Source organism: Rosa chinensis, chromosome 4 (assembly GCF_002994745.2).
Source record: "Rosa chinensis cultivar Old Blush chromosome 4, RchiOBHm-V2, whole genome shotgun sequence".
NCBI lineage: Eukaryota > Viridiplantae > Streptophyta > Magnoliopsida > Rosales > Rosaceae > Rosa > Rosa chinensis.
In genome coordinates this window covers 36,848,676-36,871,255 of record NC_037091.1, presented here as the reverse complement: position 1 = coordinate 36,871,255, position 22,580 = coordinate 36,848,676, and the positions used below count along the sequence as shown (strand labels likewise).

Sequence of the window (22,580 nt, the reverse complement as noted above, 5' to 3'; positions counted from 1 at the left end):
GCGACTAGATGGTGGAGAACTAGGCAAGTTTCTAAGGTCGGGTCGACCCGGAAAACTAGCTGAAACTCCAACGAAATTCTTCAAGTTTTACATACCATATCTTACTCATATGAACTCTGATTTTAGTGTGCCACATGTCCACGAACACGGCTTGATGTCCTCTACAACTTCCATGAAGAAAATTTTCTCAGATAACAAACGAAACAAAAAGTCAACTTTTTGGTGCCCCTAAAAGTACCAAAACAAAGTTAAAATGAAAGTAATTTTTGTTTACAGTCCGAATGACTGGTAAATTGGTAAGTTGAGGAACGGGATGTAACACTTAACTTTTTTGTGACAAAATACAAGACTATCCATGGATATTTAGACTCGGTTTATCACCCAACTACAAGCTCTAGGCCTCTAGTGTGAGATTTTGAACTTATAAGTCTGCTCGCCTAAGCGACAATTTTTAAGGGGTTATGAAGAACAATGATATGATGGTTGAAAATAAATGCACAGATTTAAGTTATTATAATTATAGCTTTTAAATTTACATGTAGTTAAGATGCACTTGTCTCTTGGACTCCCTTGAAACCATCTCTTAAGTGAGCATACAAGATTGTTGAACCTATAAATTGTAATCAACAATAAACTCTAATAACAAACAGACATATACTACATATGGGAATGGCAGTTTCAAAAGCTAATTAACAAAACAGAGTAAATATCTACAAAATTGTTAAAAACTTTAACAAATATTTACAACTTTAACTTCCAAACAAATCTTCTACAAAACCTCATTAACAACTCAAGCTAGCTTTTTACAGTATTGTTGGGGACATCATTGAGTATGAAAGTGTATGCAATTTACAAATGATGTGCCCTACTCCCAAGTATAGGAGGTCAAGTTTTAGTAAAGGAAAAAAGTAAAGAGTATCGTACCCAAGGGATTGAGTAACTCTACCCTAGCTAGATCACTGTGAAAAAAAACTTAGAAAACACATGTAAAGTCTACCTTTTTACAAGTTCACAACCTTAGCCCTTTGGAAGCTAAAAATCATGAGGATGGTATTAACAATTGTGGTGGTGAGCGGCTTGGTTGATTTTAATTTGAATAAAGAAAATTAAGTTGCATAAAATAAAATAAACAAATAAAAATGTAGAGACTAAATCAATGAGAAGAATAGAGACTTAGGCATCGCACCTAACCTTACTCATGCACAAAATGTAACCCATATTTAATGTAATAACATGCTTTGATATATTTCCCCTTAGTACTTTGATGAATCTACCAAGAAACCAACTAGTCATGCAATTTAACAATCTCTTTCGAAGCAAAACTAAATTACACAATCTTTATACCATTCAAATCTTCCGGATCCTAAATGACCTATGGTGCCATGAGCCTAAATTCTTCCGGAACCTAAACTCACAACATCATGCTTTAATTTCAAGGTAAGAAATTCAAGCAACTTAGTTCTTCCCGTAGGAATAAGCTAAGCCACCACCTATTTAACTACACATGCTCACGGAATCAAGAGTTTATCAAGTTCATGTTTCCAATTCATTAATTTCCTAAAGCATACTTCTAGGTGATAAATCTATAAACACACTTAGGATACATGAAAGTATAGTAGCCAAAAGATTCAAAACATGCATAAACATCAAACAACATGGAAATTTACATTATTTGCACAAAAGTTTGCCCTAGCCTCAAATCCAACTACTCACAACACATGTTATTAATACAAGCCATGAACATCAAATTAAAGAGAGAAGGAAGATAAAAGAGAAGAACTACCCAACCTCCTACCTAGCTCTCAAAGATGTCAAATGATAGAGAATTGCTTCAAGGTATGGGATTTTCGGTTTTACAACCCAAAACACCATACGCATCCACAAAACTCAAGAACAAAGAAGAACAAAGGCTTGGATGTGTGAAAGCAAGTGTTGTGATTGATTTAGAGTGTGTAGTAACTTCGGTTTTGGTGAAACCCAAGTGCCTACACACCTATTTCTCACACAAAATCAAAGAGATTTTGATGCTCCAAAATGAGGGAGCCAAGGGGATGCACGGTTTTGGGGAGATAGAATGGGCTATTTAAAGGCTAAGGCAATTCAAATCAAGGGTGGAGATCAAAAGGAATGAAGGGCTAGATGTGATTAACAAATGTGTAAACACAAAATGTGGATATAATTTTTAATTCCACATAGAAATGACCTAGAAAGGCCATAGATATTTTGGTAGAGGAGAAAAATTAAGGGTGGAAATGTCATTGTGTAGGGGAACAAGGTAATAAATAGTGATAAAGGTATAAGGTGTAAGAATTGGACCATTTGTCATCTTTCAACTTTTGAATTTCAAAATAACCTAAACCTAAAGTCTCTAACCCTAACTAGCTCTTTCCTATCCTCCACATATGTTTTTGTCCAGCCAACTTGGCCGAAAATGTCCGAAATCCGGTGTTGACCACCGTTGACCCATTTTTTGTCCGTTTGCTCACTTTCTTCTCCTTTCTTCTTTCAATTGAATCTCCAACGAGAGTTCATAATTGTCCTTTGACTTCTTCATACCAAATGTTCCTCCATAAGTGTAGATCATCCAAGTAAAATTTCAGAGCTTAGTTCGCTGTGGTTTGGCAGGAAATGCTGCCGGAATCCTTACAGGTCCGGTTTTGCAGTTTTCGTCTTTTAGTCAGAAATTTGTGCCGATTGTTTGAAGGCCTTCCACTCCGAACTAGCTCTTGCACTCTTCATACGAAATGATCCTTAGGATTTCTAGAATGTATATGAATAGTTTCAACTCATTTGAAGTTCATTTGGTCAGTCTACCGCTCCTCCTTCCTTGCCTAGCTCGGTTTCTCCTAACTGGAGTAGGAAAATGTGCTAAAGTTGAGTTTTTAGTGCATTTCCAAGCTTCTCCATCATTTCCTAACATGATAAGGAAATCATAATAAATATATATAAATAAACACAAAGGTTAAGCAAAAATGCAAGATTAGGGGAATAATTACTAGGTAATTATGGACCTAACAAGTATCATACATTATGTTACATTACCACTATAGGTTTGGTCTAGGCTTCATCACATGATTCAAAAGACCTGCTAAAGAGAATGACTCTTATAGATTCATCATTCATTGCATTGGGTCGCTAGTGTCACTATTTGCAAGGTAGTGCTAATTGTATAGCTAAAAAAAATATTAAGTAAACAATCTATTTTTGATAAGGAAAGGACTACAAAACAACTAGTACCACATATAGGAGCCTCTAAGGTGTCTAAGTTGAGCATATTATATTGAGCACCACCAGTCGTGGGATGAGGAAGATTCTGATTTCAAACACGACTTGCACCAAAATTATGATCCATGTATGCCAAGGAATCAAAAACAAAGTTGGTTTTTTTCTAAACGTGCTTAAGTTTGATATCTTCAAAACACGTTGCTAGTTTCCTGATATCTCCAATGACTAAATTGAGTTTCCAAGGGATAAAATATTTACCCATGACACAATTAATAAGAGTATGGAATCACCTTCCATTTAAAGTTTTTTGATACCATTTTGAAAAGCTTAACAAATACCGTCACAAAGAGCAAGACTTTTAGAGAGCAAGAATTTAGTAGTACAGTAGTACCTAGGTTTTCTGTCCCTACTCTATGTTATAAGAATCCATTATTTATAAAAATTACAAATTTGGCATGAGGAACCAAGCTCTTCTGCAATGTAGAGGCTTGCAGTTTTAGATTTTCAGTGAATTTCTTAAAATTCGATCTCTTCCTTCTAAAAAGTGTCAGCTAATTCTCTTTTAGATACTAGTCTTGCCCACATACGCTATGCATAATGAAAAGCAAGTCTATGGTTTTGATTTTTTTCTCTTTAAAATTAAAGGAGAGGAATATGGGAAAGTTATCTACAAATGAGAGTAATGGGAAGTTATCCACATATGTGAGTAATGAGAAGTTAGTGATCTACGTACAAATTGGGTTAGTGGGAAAATATCTACATATGAGTAGTTATCAAATATATATATATTTTTTTCTTTTAATAGGATACTAGCAGGTAGCAGTCGTTTCTCTCTCTAAAAAAAAAAAATAATAACAACAACAACAACACCTAGGGTTAGGGCTTCCGTGCAATCTTCAACTGAATCATCATATATGTTGTTGATGCCATGGCTGTCTGTCTTGCTTCTTCTCTTGCGATTGTAGAGGGTATGAAGCATGTTGATTTGTGTCAAACAGAAGGTAAGAGTTTAAGGCAACCCAATGTCTTCATGGTTAGAAACCTTCTCACTGCAAGGGGCTTCAAGATTTCGATCTTTTTTTTGGGAATGTACATTCCTTAGTGCTTTACGGGTAATGGTACTCTTCGTGTTGAGGAGGCAGACAGACAACAAGTATTGTTCACCTTCTCGGATCAGTTAGATCGGGTCTTAATTTAGGAGGGTGCCATGCAGTTTTAATCGAGCCTCGGTGGCTTTATCTTAGTATGATGACGTGTCTTCGGTGGAGGAGGTGTCGCTTGTGAAGTCATCACATTAGATTGTTCTGCAAGCGATACTAGGGATACTACTTAATTTCATATTAGAGAGGATTATGTCGGGTACACATTGGTGGTTTGTGGAGATTGATAGGCCAAGGTTGTGTGCCGGGAAGTAACGTAGCCGCTGTCCTTCCAAAGGCGGTATTGGGTAGCGGACAAGGTGGAGTTCCTGTTTAAATTTAGGTATGAGAAGCTCTTCAGTCGATGTAGTGTGTGTGGTCTAGTCACGCACATAGGCCTATTTTTTCAAATCCAAATTCTAAATAGTATGCGGAGAAGTTGCTGCACAACCCAGCTTATCTCATTCAGAAGCCGCGGTGAAAAGTGACTCATAAGACCGGCCTCAAATTTCACCCTAAAATTCGAGGTAGTCATGTGGGACATACCTTAATAATAACTCTACTGCAAATTTAACAGAATCACCCAAAACCTGTAGAAAAACAATTTACACTTCTAAAATCAACCACCATCCTCAACTCTTAGACCTTACATGCCATAATCACGACTAACTTCATAAATACACCATACTCCATAACAAGTATGACAAGTCCGAAACTTCCACAATAGTCAACTGAATATCCGAAATTTAACATATCTCTAAATACACAAATACAACTCTCAAGTTTTAAAACATTAATCTCATAGGTTATCAGAGCAATCTAAAAGAGGAAAGTGAAATCAAGGTCAGGGCCGGTCTTGAGGTTCTTGATGCCCAGGGCGAAATTTTTTTTGGTGCCTAGAGCTTGTCTGGAGATTTTTTGTATTTTTTTTATGACGATTCTGAGAAAAACCAAGCAACCTAACTTCTAATATTCATAATGTCAAAATTGAAAAACACCCAATACCTATTTTGATAAATACCTCAACCTACATCATGGAATGTCAAAAAATTTGTTTAAGCACCGTAGAAGAACAAAAAAATAGAAAGAAGAAAGATTAGGAGATGAAAAACAGAGAGGAGAAAGATTGGAGGCACCAATTATGAAAATGAATTGAGGGATTGAATAACCATTGAAACCCTAACTTTAAAAAGAAATTTGTTTGATTTCAACGTTTTGGAAAGAGTGAGAGACTCTGCTATAATGATGCTTGACTTTTTGCAGTTCTCAAGGACTTGAAGAGTCGAAGAAGAAGAAAAAGACAAAAAAACACACAGCTAGTGCGTCTAGAATTTGAAAATAGAAGTTTTTTTTTTTTTACATTCCGCTACATATTATTGTAGATTATATATATATATATATATATATATATATAAAATATTGGTGCCCCACCTTCCCTTGGGCCCTGGGCTGTTGGCAAGGCTGCCCTTGGGCAAGGCCGGGCCTGATCAAGGTACATGTAGGTAAAAAGTAATCTACAATAAAAAAAAATGCAACAACAGCTAATGCTATGCCTCAACTCTTATTATGCCAAACTACCTAATCTGCATACTGGGCAGTTGAAACTAGGGCTGTCAATGGGTCGTGTCGGGTTGGGTTCGTGTCGGGTTAAGGTATTTATCGTGTTGCAAGATACAAACCCAAACCCAACCCATTTAAAAATCGTGTCAAAAATTTAAACCCAAACCCAACCCATTTATTAAACGGGTTACCCGTTTCCAACCCGCTTAACCCATTTAATAAATAGGTTGTGTTGTGTTTGACAAAATGACTCATTTAAGGGTTAACAATGCGACCCATTTAACAAAAAAAATGCATAAATTGATTAAATTCGCTAAAAACTCCACAAGACGAAGAATATAAATAATTATATATAATTCATAAATAATTAAATCCAATAATTATAAAGAAAAATATTTCAAATTGTCTAATCCTATGATCAAATACTCCCAACGTCTAAAATTTCAGGATAAAATATAGCATAATCGGGTTATACGGGTTCACTTCGTGTTGGCGGGTTGACCCGTGGCCGACCCATTTATTAAATGGGTCATGGCGGGTTGACCCGTGGCTGACCCGCTTTTTAATCGTGCGGGTTCAACCCGCTTTATTTCGTGCGGGTTTCGAGTCGTGTTATCGGGTCGTGTCGGAATTGACAGCCCTAGTTGAAACCGAATGGCTAAGGGAAAGTATTTGAAAAAAAAAAAAACATTAGTGTGAGTGGAAAAATAATAATTCAAAATAAAACGAAATCGGGAGCTTAATACTTTCCCACTTGTACGTTTATAAAATCAATCATGCATGCAAGTGCTTATAAAACCTTTCTTAGAATAAAAATCTCGTGAAAATAGACTAGCGATTAAAATAAAAAAAGCAAGAAGCAAGAAGCAACAAGCATGCAAGTGAGCCTCCCAGGCTTGGGTAACAGCCTCCTTGGCTAAAAGGCACTCCCATACTCCCTTACCTTCATCACACCACCAAGGCATATAGGTTACTGAGCTTTCGTGATACTGCCACTAAGACGGTACCATATCACCACAAAGACGGAAATGGTTTCCGTGATTCCACCATAAAGGTAGTAGTCACATCGCATAAAAATGTGGAAAAAGAACAACATGCTAGCATGGTAATAATAATCGCAATCAAGTATGGCAATGAAAATCATATGAATACAAAGATCAACAAGGCTTCCTCAAAATCTCTCAATAAACAATAAACAATAATCGCAAAGAAAGACATGAGTACGATTCCCAATAGCACTCGAAAATTCACATAACAATTTCATATAGTAAAACCATTTCCGAAAATCATAGCCAAATATCCAATCAATAAACTAATCTCAAATCATATTTTGAAACCAAATCATATACTAAAAAAAAATGATATTTACGAAAAATCATTGCATGCATATTTATTTAAAATGAAATGTCCACTCATAGTATAAAGATAACGTAGCCAAGTGTAGGGATCCTCGTCAAGCGATGACCTAGTGTCCTGTACACAATTGTAATTCGTAAATGATAATTTGAAAATTTAAAAGTTAAATATGACTCTAAAACAAAACCCGAAAACTCCTCGCACAAATAATTCATCGAATAATCAAAATCACATCATATTTGACTCAAACTTCAAGAGTTTCACCATCTTAATTATTCTAACTAAGGTTAGCCTCAGTACTAAACTAAGTCTTGTTTTCCTGAAATCGATTGTCAAACTGACTTCTGTCGGTATAAGATTTTTCAACCCTTTACAATCCGATATAGTCGGTATACCGACTATCAGTAACTGAGATTTCGGTTGGGTATCAGTCGATTTTGAGAGATTTGTAGCTTGAGCGGTGGATCTGCTTCTCTCACTGGATTCTTCCCCAGGAGGTAGAAAAGTATCGGCTGTCAAAGTCGACAAAGCTCTGGAAACTCAAATACAAAGCCGTAAGGGTGATCAAGAAGAGGCCCGCTCGATCTTGAACTTTCCTGGTGTCAACGGGAATAACTCATCTTCTAATTGCAGCGAAGACAACATCCTTCTCTGATTATTCATAATCGGGGAAACTCTAGTTTGTTTCTGATTTTTTTCTTTCATGGAGATGAGGATGATCTGAATTTGAAGATGCTAATTTGATGATGCTGATGATGATGGAGGAAAGTAGGAGAGATAGAAAAATAAGAAATAAGAAGAAAAGGAAGATGAAGGAACTCGAAGAAAGAAAAGGAAGATGAAAAAAGGGAGAAGAATCTAATGGAAGATGAAAGATGAGGAGGGAGGAAATAAATGGCTTTTGAATATTATGGAACAAGATGAGGGCTTTTTGTTTTGTTTTAGTTCTATAGCTTAAGAAGTAAATAAATATAAAATTTGTAGTATATCTATTGAGAGTAGCTCCTGCTCTAGTGGTTGAGAGTTGAGTTGTTATTTAAGAGGTTATGGGTTCGACTCTAGCCTCTGATCAAATTTTATCTATTTTGTATGTTATTTCTGTTTCCAAGCCCTACCAAGAGCATGTAATGTCAGGGTCTGGAATCACGAGTCTGAGATATCTTCTTTGTTTTGCCCTCACTATCTGTTCAAAATCACAAAAGTCAGGAGAGAGACCGGGTTTGCCTGCTTAAAACTTTCTGATGTTTAAGTCAGTAATGGTTGACAATATTGAGAAGAGAATTAGATTAGAGAACTTACGTGGAAGGTTTTTACCCTTATATAGGCAGTAGAAGGATGTTCATCCGTGTCCATTTCTGATGTGGGAGAGATTTCCCCCTTTGGGGCGAAGTGATACTAGGCCCGGGCTAGCTGAGTTGCTGCTACTGTTGCGACATTGGTGTCAAACGAACAACCACAATGAGCCAAATAACAAAGTTTAATTTTTAGCCTAGTGGGCTGAAATTACCTTGAAAAAAAATCGGAATCCAAAATCTTCAAAGCGTCGATTCTCCTTCCTCACTTGACTCGTCCCAAGCCGTTTAGAGGGATTGAAGTGCATGGAACAAGCTTCAAAACCCAGGTGGTCTCACCCCAAACGGTGGCTGGAGTTGGGAGTTCTGGCTATTTTCAGGTGACTCGTCCCAAGCCGTTTAGAGGGATTGAAGTGCATGGAACAAGCTTCAAAACCCAGGTGGTCTCACCCCAAACGGTGGCTGGAGTTGGGAGTTCTGGCTATTTTCAGGTTGCTGTGATTCACGAGCGGAGAGGCTAATCGAATGGGACCGGTGCCGCAATGAGTGGTGGTTAGACGATGATGAAATAGGTGGGTCAGCGTCTCGGATCGGGTCGAGCTAGAGAGAATTTGACCTAGGATTTGGGTAAAAATCTTTAAGTGGAAAAATGCTCTATTTATACTAGAAGAATTTTTAAGAACAGTACATGAGGTTTGGGCCACTGAGAATTAAGGTTAATATATTTTACAAAACTTCCAAATGGTGCCTGGGGTTCAAGACCGTACCCAACATAAATACACACAATTAGTTTCTTTGTTACTTTGCGTGATTTCCATCAATTTTTCAAGCGCAAATCCGTCTCTTCAATGATTGTGAAAAAAGAGAAAAAGAAAAAACTAGTCAGACCTAATCCTGTTTTCCATGGATGGCAGCGGCTGAGGCGAGCATCCATAAACTGATTGGGGATGATCAGTGGAGGCGCAGAATGATTACAACATTATTCACATAGCCTAGCTGAGGTTTAGCTCAAAATGATTACAACCCATCAATTATAAACAAACAAGTACATAACCTATTTCAATTGATGAAAACACAAATCTTGGAAGAAGATTTGCTCCCAGTTCTAGAGAGCTTCAAGCCATATTGGTGTGGTGGGTCTGGTTGAGCCCAATTTGGCTGGTGAAAGCAGAGCAGCATCAAATAATCTCTCTTATGAGTCCAGAGAGGAAAGAGATGAGTCTTCTAGTATTTTGGGAAGATGGACCTAGTGCCATTTGAAATATTTGAAGTAGTTTGGAAAGATTCCGAATAATTAAACTTGGGAGAAAATGGAGACTGTCGTTCTCTCTCTCTCTCTCTCTCTCTCTCTCTCTCTCTCTCTCTCTCTCTCTCTCTCTCTCTCAAGGACAGGGCGGCTAAGTTTCCTTAGGTAAGCTTGGAGACTCTCATCCGGCAGCTCCCGTGCCGCACCAGGCTATTAGCCTTGTCGGTAAACGGTGAGTGAGGCCAGGCGGGGATGTTTTGATGGTTGTTTCTCAGCCTGTGCTGTGGCAGTGTGGCTTGGACCTTGACAAGCTTGCAAGCCTGTGGTGGGTCTGCATCTTCTGATCGTTTGGAGGCTCTGGCAGCGGCAGACTAGTGTTATCGGCGTTCTCTTCCCTTGATCGACGGCGGCGACTGGCAGGATGGAGTGAGGTGGGGCTTCGACGAGCTCGTTTTGGATCGGAGTTTTTCGATCTGGTATGGGTGCTTCGGAACCATGCGGGGAGGAGGTGTTTTGGGGGAGGTGGTGCTTCTTGTCAGCGTGCTGGCGATGCTAGCGGGGTGGATGGTCGTCCGACATCTACTCGTGGCGGTGGCTAGGGTCTCATTAACGTGGTGGAGGCGTGGTGGCTGCTGCAACTTGGAGTCTGGCTAGGGTTTGAGTGCTCTTGGGTCTGGGCTTTGCTTTGGGCCCAATTTTATTATTTGTTTGTTATTTTATTTTGGGGAAAAATGCACCAACAGTGTCCGGACACTGAGAGGACTGTCAAAATGATACCTGAACTTACAAAGTTATCAATGTGATACCTGGACTCATATTTTCGTATCAATGTAGTACCTACGACCAAATTCCGTCACGGATCCGTTAACTTTTGCACGTGCAACGCACATGAGGCCGAAAATGAGGGCAAAACGACCGATTTACCCTCAAATTTTTTTTTTTCTTTCTTTATTCTTTTTTATTTATTTATTTCTTTCTTCTTTTTTATTTCTTTCTTTCTTTCTTCTTTTTTATTTATTTCTTTCTTTCTTCTTTTTTATTTCTTTCTTTCTTCTTCTTCTTCGGAGTTCTTCCCCGACGGTGCGAGTACGCCTTATTGTTGGACTGGTGTTGTGCTTAGGTTCTATGTGCTAGGTTCAGTGTTCAATTCATGGTGTTGAGGGCTCCAATGGCGGCCTGGAGAGGTTGTTTCGTTGTGGGAGATGAAGGTAAGTGGGTCGAAGGGCTGAGAGGAGTATGGGATCAGATCCGATCGCCATGGCTGCCGGAGTGGTTGTTTCGTTGTGGGAGATGAAGGTAAGTGAGTCGAAGGGCTGAGAGGAGTATGGGATCAGATCGGATCGCCATGGCTGCCTGAGTGGGATCTGGTTGCCGGTTCGATCTGGTTTGAAGACGGTAACGCACCGGGGGTGACGTTTGGTGGGGGTGGCTCTAGATTGGGTTCAGTGGGCGTTCAATTACGGCGGCGGTGGCTTACAGTGACGGTGGCGGCATTACCAATGGTTTGGACAGGTTGCTGTTTCAATCTTCCATGGCCGCTGCTGTTGGGTCTGGCTACTATTTCGATCTGGTATGCGGATTGTTGGAGAGAGACGCTCTAGGTTGGGTGGGCGGTGTTGGTGGTGGTGCACTTCGGGGCTCATCCTGGATCCAATGCTCGGCCGCTTCTTCGGGGCGCGGACCTCGTGGTCCTCGCCGCAGCTGCTGGTATTGCCACTAATTGAGGCAGACTGCCACCAATCAAGAACATGAACAATTGAGAATATGAACATGAAGAAATGTTAGGTTCATACTAATTGGATTGGGATTTTGATCATGAAAGAGAAGGAGAGTGAGAGGAGAGAGAGAAGAAATAAGAAATTTCTTCTGTTTTTTTTTTTTTTAATAAAAATGTGTAAAAAGACAATTTTACCCTTAAATTTAACTGATCTGTGACGGAATTTGGTCGTAGGTACTACGTTGATACGAAAATATGAGTCCAGGTATCACATTGATAACTTTGTAAGTTCAGGTATCATTTTGACAGTCCTCACAGTGTCCAGACACTGTTGGTGCATTTTTCCCTTTATTTTGTGTAATAATGCTCCATCTTTTACTGGTGGGTGCAGTGGGCCTTGGCCCTGTATACCTTGTTTCTTTGGGTTGTTACAATGTGTCCAAGGGTCAGCACTGATGTACACCAAGAAGGTCTTAGGCGGATGTACTGATTCTTTTGGTGTTATAGCTTCTTATTGATCAAGGCGGAGTAGTCTAGGCTAGTAGTCATTTTAATGTGTAGTCAGTGCACTACTTGAGCAACGAATGTAATGGGTGATCTTCGGATCTCCTAGCTTGACCTTGTATGGTCGTTTGATCTTTTCGATCACAGGAATATATCTTCCTTTCCCCTAAAAAAAAACCTTGGGAAATTTTATTTAAGTTTTATTTTATATATCTTAATTTTTTTTATTAATCGATCGCTTTCAAAAGAAAAGAAATAAGAACTGGTGAATCAGAAACAATTAATTAAGATAATTTATTTATTTATTTTTATATGGAATATACAGGAGCCTTTTCGTTGTTTTATATCATTAAAAAATTGAACAAACTAAAGTTTGTTTTCATAATTTTTGGTATATATATCTTTTTCATTCCGTCGAAAATTGATTTTATGGTATAGACACTTATGACCTCCCCCTCTATGCCTTACGGTAATGATTCCTTTGACATTACGACCTTTACTAAAATGATGCTGTCCATAGATCAAATTATTTCGTGGATTGGATTTCACTTAATTGTCTACAGCTCCATTGCGTGTGTTCTTGTCTGAATTTTTTATAATTTTTTATTTTGAAATATATATAGATATATTAATTAATGGATTTTCAATCCAAATTAAGGCTCCTCTGATATCATTTGAGAATACAAATTTTTGTTGTATCCCAAAAATTTATTTTGATTTGAATCATTAATGGAAATAATAAAATGATTCTGTTGATACATTCGACTAATTAAACGTTTTAGAATTAGTAAACTAGATTTCTTGTCATAACCTACATTATCCAACAAAACGAAGATAATTACTCTTTCAATGAAAAATGGTTTTTTCTTTACCCCTCTCCTTAGATTTTATTTTATACTTACAGATTCTAATTTGTTGGAAAAATAGAGTAAATAAATAGTGCTCTAGATATATCAGAGAAGAAAAATTCTCTTCCGTATTGAGGGATCAGGCATTTATGGAGAGAACAAAATGGTTTATATGATACCATTTCGTGGTAGATCGACAAATTTTTGGGCCGAGCTGGATTTGAACCAGCATAGAGAGGGATGGGGTTTCTCTCGCTTTTGGCCCGGAGGCCCGCACGGCGGGCTATTAGCTCAGTGGTAGAGCGCGCCCTTGATAATTACATCGTTGTGCTTAGGCTGTGAGGGCTCTCAACCACATGGATAGTTCAATGTGCTCATCAGCGCCTAACCCTGAGATGTTGATCATCCAAGGTACATTAACATGGCGTACTTCTCCTGTTCGAACCAGGGTTTGAAAACAAACCTCTCCTCAGGAGGATAGATGGGGCAATTCAAGTGAGATCCAATGTAGATCCAACTTTTTATTCACTAATAGGATCCGGAAAGTTCGGGAGGGACCACCACAGCTCCTCTCTTCTCAAGAATCCATACATCCCTTATCATTATATGGACAGCTATCTCTCGAGCACAGGTTTAGGTTCGGCCTCAATGGAAAAATAAAACAGAGCACCTAACAACGTATCTTCATAGACCAAGAACTACGAGATCGCTCCTTTCATTCTGGAGTGATGGAGGGATCGTACCATTCTAATGCCATCCTTGCCTTCCTCCATTTGCTTCTCTCTCTTTTTTTCAGTTCAAGATTTCAAGTTCAGAACTAAAACCTAGAACCCCATCCTCCAATTTCTCATCAAATTCCTCGCCGTCTTCCTCCTTCTCAGCTTCCATAACCTTCTCCTCTCTGTCCAAAACCACCTTCAGCTTCTTGGTCTCCGGCAGATTCTTCTCATATCGCTTTAATGAGGCTCGAGATGAACATGTGGGATTGGATGTCGATTTGCTGCCATATCTACTCGGCATCAAAGCCATCTATGAGCAACTGATCGAAAGACGTTTTACTTTTGAACGGTTTGAAACTTTGACAAAACCCATATCTCAAAGTGCTTAAATTAAGCTGTTTTGGCTCTTAGAGAGAGAGAGAGAGAGAGAGAGAGAGAGAGAGAGAGAGAGAGAGAGAGAGAGAGAGAGAGAGAGAGAGAGCAACTGATCAAAAGACGTTTTACTTTTGAACGGTTTGAAACTTTGACAAAACCCACATATCTCAAAGTGCTTAAATTAAGCTGTTTTGGCTCAGAGAGAGAGAGAGAGAGAGAGAGAGAGAGAGAGAGAGAGAGAGAGAGAGAGAGAGAGAGAGAGAGAGAGAGAGAGAGAGAGAGAGAGAGAGAGAGAATGGGCTTTAAGAAAAGTTGAAATGGGGAACATGAAAATCGAGAGAAGGATTATTAATGGAGGTAACAACTTGGGTTTGGCTGAAAAAATGTCAAAGGAGATGAGCTGAGTCCTCTTGTGGGTTTGAGACCTGGAGAAGACTAGAACCAGTCGTCTTGCTGTTCTTGGCCGCCATGGGGGAGAGAGAGAGCAAGATGGAGAGGAAGAGACAATACAAAAATACAAATTTTCCCTACTAATGATTCATAGTGGCATGTGCCGTAACGAACTAACTGACGGTATGTACTTATGTTGGGTTGGGTTTTGAATCCTAGACACCATTATGAAGTTTTGTAAAGTATATCAACCTTAATTCTCAGTGGCCCAAACCTCATATACTATTCTTAAAAATTTTCCTTTTATACTAAGGCTTGAAAATGGTAATTTCAGTTTTTAGCCCATAACTTTGGCGTACGAACTCCGATTTAAAGGTGCCACATGTCTATGGATTCAGTTTAACATCCTCTACAACTTTTGTGAAGAAAGTTTTCTCAAAAGACGAATGAAATTAAAAATCAATTTATGGGTATACTAAAAGTTCGAAATGAAGGTAAAAATTAATGATAATTATTGTTTATCGTCCAAATGACTAATAAACCGGTAAATTAAGTTAAATGATGTATCACTGACAATTAGGGAGCTTGAGAAAGCTGACTCGATGGTGGAAACAATGACTGGTAAAAGCAGGTCTAGGATTGATGTAGAGGTCACCATTTTTCTAAAGAAGGTGAAGTTAAGAACCTGTTGCCTGCAGATATGAGGCTAGTAACAAATGACACAAGTGGGCAGTACTAGGTTTTAAATATCGGTATCGTTGTATATATCGGTTCTTTGAAAAAGGGAGATGTCGGAAATATCGGGGATATATCGGGGATACAGGGTAAGAAAATGTCGTTTTTGAAAAAAGTAAATTTATTAGAAATTTAGAACTACATATAAATACATATGAATGTCAACTTCATCTACATCCAAAAAGAGACTCTAGGTGGTTGAAAAGCCGCTCGCTGGTCTACGAAAATGCAATAATCAGACCAAGACATATGACCCATATAGTGCGAATTGTAGTGATGAACATGATAGTTATAGATCTCTTTAGAGCTGCCGACTGTTTCTCCTATAAGGGGATAATAAGGATGAACCCAATTAGATGACTGATCATATACTTCTCCATATTGATTATATCCATAAGCATCATAACCAAATTGATTGTTGCCTTCATGAGATTCATTTGAGATCCCACTGCGCTCTGTGCTTAAACTGATTGAGTCAAAACTTAAGGCAATTGAAGAAACATCAGATGGGGTACTTTGATCATCAGTTGCACCTCTTGTCCTCCTCCCATATCGGGTCTTCTCTTGAGCACCATGGCCAGCTGTTCTCACTCCGTGGTCTTCATCTTGGGTGGTATGATCAAAATTACCTTCACATGTAAATTGGAATCCTCCATCCACAGAAGATTCTCCATAGTCATGTCTTTCACCTCCACCACCTATTCCGCTTCCACCCTTTCCACCATCATCAGAACTATCTGGAGTTGCTGTACGGCTGTACCACCCCACGCATCATCACTATCTGAATTATCTTCTGGGTTTTTAACAACTTCTTCAGATAAGACTCTCTCTACGTTGATTCCAGCATTAGTTGCAGTTTCTACAACTTGTGGAAGAGGTCTTCCAGCTTCATCATCGAGGTGTGCCGGCATAATCCAATCATGAAGTGGATCAATGCCATTATCAAGCAGCTCGCTTGCAACATGAAGTAGATCTATATAGTTGTTTTCATTGACCACATTATTCTTTGCCTATTTATCTCGCAGCCGCAGCTTCATGTTGTAGTAGCAGTATACAAGCTTTTCCAACTTCTGATATGCCAAACGGTTCCTTTGCTTGGTATGAATAATAGCAAATGTACTCCAATTTCTCTCACACGCAGAAGAAGAAGCCGTTTGTGCCAAAATACGCATTGCAATTTTCTGCATGTTTGGTGCAGAATACCCCCATTGTGCCCACCAATCAGCTGTAAAGCTACTACAATGAGTTACTGCTATAGTAGATCAACATTTTCTATTAAAGAAATTATATGTGTGTGTGTGTGTTTTAATGTATACATATACCACAAACCTGTTTTTCTGGTTTCTCTTGTATTTCTTGCTATGGTTGACCCAAATGATTCCTTTGCATCTCTAAAGCATACAATCTGTATTAACCTAAAAAAAAACAGCCATATTTTTACCTCAAATTTTACAGATATTTCTTCACTTTATCGGGGATATATCGTAAATATCTAATATATCGGGGATATTTGACGATGTCGGAGAAATTTCGCAGAAACGGTGAAAGATAAGATATTTACCCCCCTAAATATATCGGTCCGTCGAAAAAAGGAGACATCGGGGGAGATATCGGATATATCGCAGATATTTAAAACCTTGGGCAGTAGCAGTGCAAAGAAGAAAAGGGGAAGGCATGTGGGGAGCTTGACCAAACTCCCTTACTTATGGTACTGCTGGCAAGAAGAGGGCTTTGAAGCTCGAAGGTGGAGTTGAGAAAAAGAAAAAAACAAAGAGGATTTTTTTTTGGCAAAGTTGGATGGTGCGGGAAGAAGCTTGTTGTTGGTTAATTTTATTTTCTTAGGTTATTAAGCCAGTGTCAGTTAGGAGAACTTCTATGAGTTTTTTAAGATGTTTTTACTTTCTAGTTTACTTATTCGTACTACAATTGCGTGATTGGTAAGTGACGGCTAATTAAATGATTTCTTTTACTTAGAATGCGTCCCTTAAAAGTTAGAACTTGGTTTGCATAAGCATACGTAGGTTATTTCGGATTTTATTGCTGAAATTCTTGTTTAAATGTATGTAAATGTTCGCCTTTAACTAATGATTATTCGTGTCTTTACACGTTTATTTTGATCGACAAAATGAGTTCTCTTAATAATAATATAGACTATTGTTCTATTTGGAAGAATCTTTGGAAGTGGACGGAGTTGTTTCCTCGCTAGTGTGGTGTGACTGAAATTCCCATGAAAGTCCCTCCTTAAATTCACTGCAACAGCCCCGTCGCCTTCCCTGCCAAATTCCTATGAAGCATAACGACCTTCCATGAAAGTCCTTCTTAAATTCCCTGCAACAGCCCCATCGCCTTCACTGCCAAATTCCTATAAAGCATAACGACACTGGAAATCTACGGCCTCCCATGAAAGTCCTTAAATTCCCTGCAACAACCCGATCGCCTTCACTACCAATCATGAAGAAACCCAAACTCTGCCCTATCCCCACTGATTCACCTCCCTCACAACAACAACAAGAAGAAGACCCTAAACCCTGCATCCTCCTATTGCCCAACCACATCACAGTCGAGATCTTCTCCAAACTCCCAATCACCACTCTCATCCAATGCCGCTGCGTCTGCAAGTCATGGAGACATTCTCTCTCCGACCCCCACTTCGCCCGATACCTCCTCTCCCTCACGCCCCCTTCGCTTCTCATCAAGCGCTGCCGCAGCTTCTACCTGGTCGAGCCCCACGTCCGAAACGGCGCCGTAATAAAGCTCGCCGAGGACCCTAATGACCTCACCCCTTACCTCGACGTTGTGGGCTCCTGCAACGGCTTACTCGCCGTCAGGTATAACAGTGGTCAGTTCTACATTTCGAATCCAATTCTCGGTGAGTTTTTAACTCTTCCCAGGCCGAGGGGTAGAATCAATTGTTCATTTGTTTGTGGATTTGGGTTTAGTCCTGTGAGTAATGTATATAAGTTGGTTATGGCTTCGATTCCGAGGAAAGGGTCTGAGGGTGAGGTGGAGGTGATGGTTTTGACTGTTGGCTCTGGGATTTGGAGAAGCATTGGCAGCTCTGTATACCCTTGTTGGATTCAGTCATCTGGGGTTTATCTTAATGGAGTTATTCATTGGATTGTTGGAACTGGCAAGCTGAAGCTGAAGCTCGAGAACGCTTTTGTCATTTGTGCATTTGATGTTGAGAGCGAGCATTTCGAGGAGTTACCATTACCGCTTGGTTCATTCCGTGCCGGGAAGGTTGAACTCGAGCTTGGTGTGTTGGGAGGTTGTCTCACTGTAAATGCTTGTTACAAGAATACAATCAGTGTTTGGGTGATGAAGGATTATGGTGTTGCAGAGTCTTGGACCAAAGAGTATGACATTAAAGACAAACTTAGAGGCACATTTCGTGCTCATCCAAATGTACCTCGAGTATTGAGAGTTACAGAGGAGGGGCACGTATTGTTGTTTTTTAAGCATGAGCTGCAGGTTCATAGTCTTGGTAAAAGGGGCCTTGTCAGGCTTGAGGTTGACAGGATGCCATTGGTCGTTCACGGGGCATGTGTTCATAGTCCAAGCTTTGTTTCACTCAAACATGCGATTGCTGGTTAGAGTTCAGAGGTAGTTTATATAAATACCTAGTTAATCATTGTGTCTTTGCAATTTCAAACTTCATAATGATTTTGAATACTGATAGGATGTTTAAGCTGTGTAGTTATGTTTAACTTGGCCAGTCAATTGCAGATTAATTCTTGGCCATTGAATTTTGATTACTACATTTTCCTACATAAAATTATCAAGACATTAGATAAGCCATTCTTACAAGTTGCAAAAAAGAGATTTGTTACACATTATACAATATTCTAGATTGTGGTGGTTATTCGACCTTGCTTGCAAGTATGAGTCAATTGTTTCTATGAAAGGATTGTGTTTATGAGTTGGACATGTATTGAGAAGCCTTTATGATGCTTGATTTATAGTAATATTTTTTGTATGTAGTTAAACTGTGATTACCTTTAATGGGTGAAAGTATATAGGAATTGTACATAGTTCTAAGGGAGAGACCCAGATTCTATTGATCTTATTAAGGTTTGCATGCACGTTTAAGTTTGTGATTTGATTTTGGCCTGCAGTCTGTTGAGTTCTTGTTGGTTTGTAATCTCCTAAAAGTATTGTTGCACTTTTTTTCAGAATAAAACATGCTAGGTAGTTTTATATGATTATTTCTGCATTTTTCATTAAATTCCCTATTAGTGGGAGTGGCTTTTATCTATGGTGTATTCCCCCTGGCTTACCAATATACAGTATGCTGCTTGTTATTTCAATAATGGCACAGTTGTTTTGAATTGAATTTGTGATTCCCTGGATGTGAAATTCACTAGGTTTAGGATAAGTCACAAATACCTTTTCTAGCGCTCGATGTATGGCCTTCTTTGGCTTCTTCTACTTTTGTTAGGTTGTAAATGCTTTACAGCTGGTGCACAAGATCAAGAACTGAAAAATTGAAGGACTGCTGTATACAAACGACAAATATGTAATCAATTTATCTTCTTGCCCAATGGTATCTGATTTCTTAAATTTCTGAACCTGATAAAGCTTAAAACATATCTACTCCTGAATCTAGAAATGAATGACAGCTGAACAATAGGGAATCCACCTTGGAGGGGGTATTAAGCTCTTGAGCTAGGTTAGAGAAAATGATATTGCTTGCTTGAATGTGTTCAGAACAAGTGAATCCTACTGCTTCTAGGGTTCATCTGGCAACTTTTTCAATTGGCATGTTTGACAAGAGTAGTGTTTTGATGTGTCTTTCTCTTTCTATCTTTAGGTTCCTTTTAAATTACCAAAAAATATGTTGCTATTATTTACCAATTTAACTGTTTCCACAGCCCTTACAAGAAAAGATAACTAAATACCTCCGGTAGTGTAGCTTGAAGGTTTTTGTCAGACCTAGTTACGCATTTCATCTTTCCATGTTTTGTGCAATTTGGAAGCCGTTTTTATGACTGATATGATGCTGCTTGTGGGATTCCTTTCAGTTCCAATCTCTAAAGAGTGAGTGTTGTTGACTTGGACACTATTTTAAATTGTCTCAATATTTGTTGGCTGTGTATTGGGGAATGCCTTTCAGCTATTAAGTGTTTATTTATTTATTTTTTTGGAGAAGGATCAAGAAATTTGCTATCAAGTAGTGTGTTATAACATAGAAGCTTTTGTTTCAGTGGCTTTTAGGCTGTGGGGTGAGATAGAAGTTGGGTGCTATTACTGATATAATTGTGGAAACCTGTTGTTATCAGCTTTGTGTGTGTGCTCGGGTAACAGTAGACACTTGATAAAAAAAAGAGGGGAAAATTTCACAAATGGTCACTCAACTATGACTCATTCGACACTTTGGTCACTGAAGTTTCAAATATATAATTTTGGTTACTCAACTATTACACTGTCAATCACTTAAGTCACTTTGTTAATTTTTTTTGACAGTGTAATAGTTGAGTGACCCAAGTGATATATTTGAAACTTCAGTGACCAAAGTGTCGAATGAGTCATAGTTGAGTGGCCATTTGTGGAATTCTTTAAAAAAAAAAAGAGTAGACACCACGTGTGTTTAGTTCTTGTAAAATAAAAATATAGTGATGTGCGAAGGGAACAGGGATGTAAAAGTTTGTATTTCATTTGTTTTTTTATTTTTATTTTTTGTCATTTTGTTGCTGACTATATTTCCCCTAAAGTTTGATTGGCAATTATTTTAGTCTTAGGCTGTATATGCCATTTCTCTTCCAATTTGGTTGATAAAGTGGGTTATCTTTACATTTGATGATAATGATGCAGGGGATATTCAGAAAGAAGCAATTACCATGGGGACATTAATAGGAATTGCACAAGACTAGAAAGGTTTAGAATCGCGATGCCAATCAATTAGGAGAGCAAGCTGATATTAAAGTCAGGTGCTTTAGTAATGTGGGAGAGACTAACGATCGGTTGATGATTTTAGGTGATTGAAAGCATGTTGTCTGTCATTTGGGGGCGATGAACAGTATTTTGAAGATGTCTACTTTGTAACTGGTTTGCAATTATGAGGGGCGAGGCCTTTGCTCCAACTAGGAGTGACTCCTAGATTCAACTAGCATAATGTAGCGAATCTAATTTCTTGATTTTATCAAATTGCTCATAATTATGATTATGTTCTAACTTGGCTCACTGTAATGTTAGTAAAACTCTAGAATTGTTCGAGTAAATTCAAAATATGTGTCTGACCAAAACTCGAGGTTACTTGCTCTAGTTGAAATAGAGTTTATATTAGAGATATTCTCAGAGAATCTTAAGAGATATCCAATCAATGCACGATTATGTTTCCATGTACAATTATATCTTTATGCTTGTAATCCTCTATATAAAGAGACCCCTATTATCAATAAAAGTCTGATTCAATTCTCTCCCAATTCAGTTTTCCTTAAACACGTTATTAGCACGAAGCCCTAACCCTGAAACAAATAGCCAAACCCTGATTCAAGAAGCTAAAAACCTTGAATCCGAATACAAAACCTTGAAGCCTTTTCTGCCTCCACCTCACACCTTGAAGAAATCGATCCCAGGAGTCCAAAACCAGCGGCCCTATCCCAAGAACCGGCCGGAAACCTACCGAACCGACCACCGGAAGCTCCACACAACTCGCAGCAAATATTCCACCGGTTCACCATCTTCCGGACCTCTAATTTCCACCAAATTTTGGTAGCAGAAGCCTCTGGCTCAGAAGTTTCAGGAACCAAAATAAAAAGTCCAAAAACCAGCCTAAAACTTGCTAAACTGGCCGCCTGATCGTTCAGCAGAAATGAAAAGAAGAAGAAAGAAGCAGCCCAGCCCAAAAGGAAGAAGTCAAAGCCCAGCCCACTGACATCAGCTTGCCAAGTCAGCATCTGGACCCACTGCCACATCATCAGCCGGACCCCACTGCCACGTCAGCAACCGGACCCCAATGCCACGTCAGCATACGGTCAACGCCGATCAACCACTTTTCCGGCTATTTTCAGGCGACTATTCCGACCACTTTCCGGCGACTTTTCCGGACATTCAATTTCTCTTCTTTTTCGGGGACTTGCAACATCCCTTCTTCTACCCCCCTTTCTTCATCATAGGGGAGACCAAATTAAGCCGAACTGTGGGGGTTCGTGCTCACTCCAAGCTTGGAGCTTGTAGAGTCCTTCAAACTTAGAGTTTGTTGAGATAAAACAATCGACCGCAAACATTATTGTTTTGATCTATTCCAACCCCTCTTGGAATCGAATTTTTTGGAAGCGACTATGCTCGGAAATTCCTAATTTCTTGGAAGAGACTATGCTCAGAAATTTTATTTGTTTTCATGGTAGCGTTTTTCGCTCTGAAACTAACCCTAATTTCTTGTTCTCTTTTAGGATGAGTAACGTGAATAAATTGGACTTTGCTCCATTGGGAACAACTGGCTCTGAATATCACAGGTGGGTTCGTGATGTCCGCC

The 22,580-nt window shown here is 38.9% G+C and overlaps 1 protein-coding gene across 2 annotated transcripts; it reads left to right on the top strand.

Annotated features, from left to right (window-relative positions):
- Window positions 1-17,285: 17,285 nt before the first annotated feature.
- Window positions 17,286-21,394, top strand: LOC112200041 (F-box protein At3g07870). Of its 2 annotated transcripts, none has more exons than XR_005810157.1 (2): window positions 17,286-20,143; window positions 20,918-21,394. XR_005810157.1 is itself a non-coding variant. In XM_024341038.2 (2 exons), the coding sequence occupies exon 1, from the start codon at window positions 17,507-17,509 to the stop codon at window positions 18,698-18,700; it is 1,194 nt and encodes a 397-aa protein (XP_024196806.1). In that variant the 5' UTR covers window positions 17,287-17,506; the 3' UTR covers window positions 18,701-18,709; window positions 20,918-21,394. The 2 variants fall into 2 exon arrangements, 1 of the variants encoding a protein (XP_024196806.1); XM_024341038.2 differs by having other exon boundaries at window positions 17,287-18,709.
- The last annotated feature ends 1,186 nt before the right edge of the window (window positions 21,395-22,580 follow it).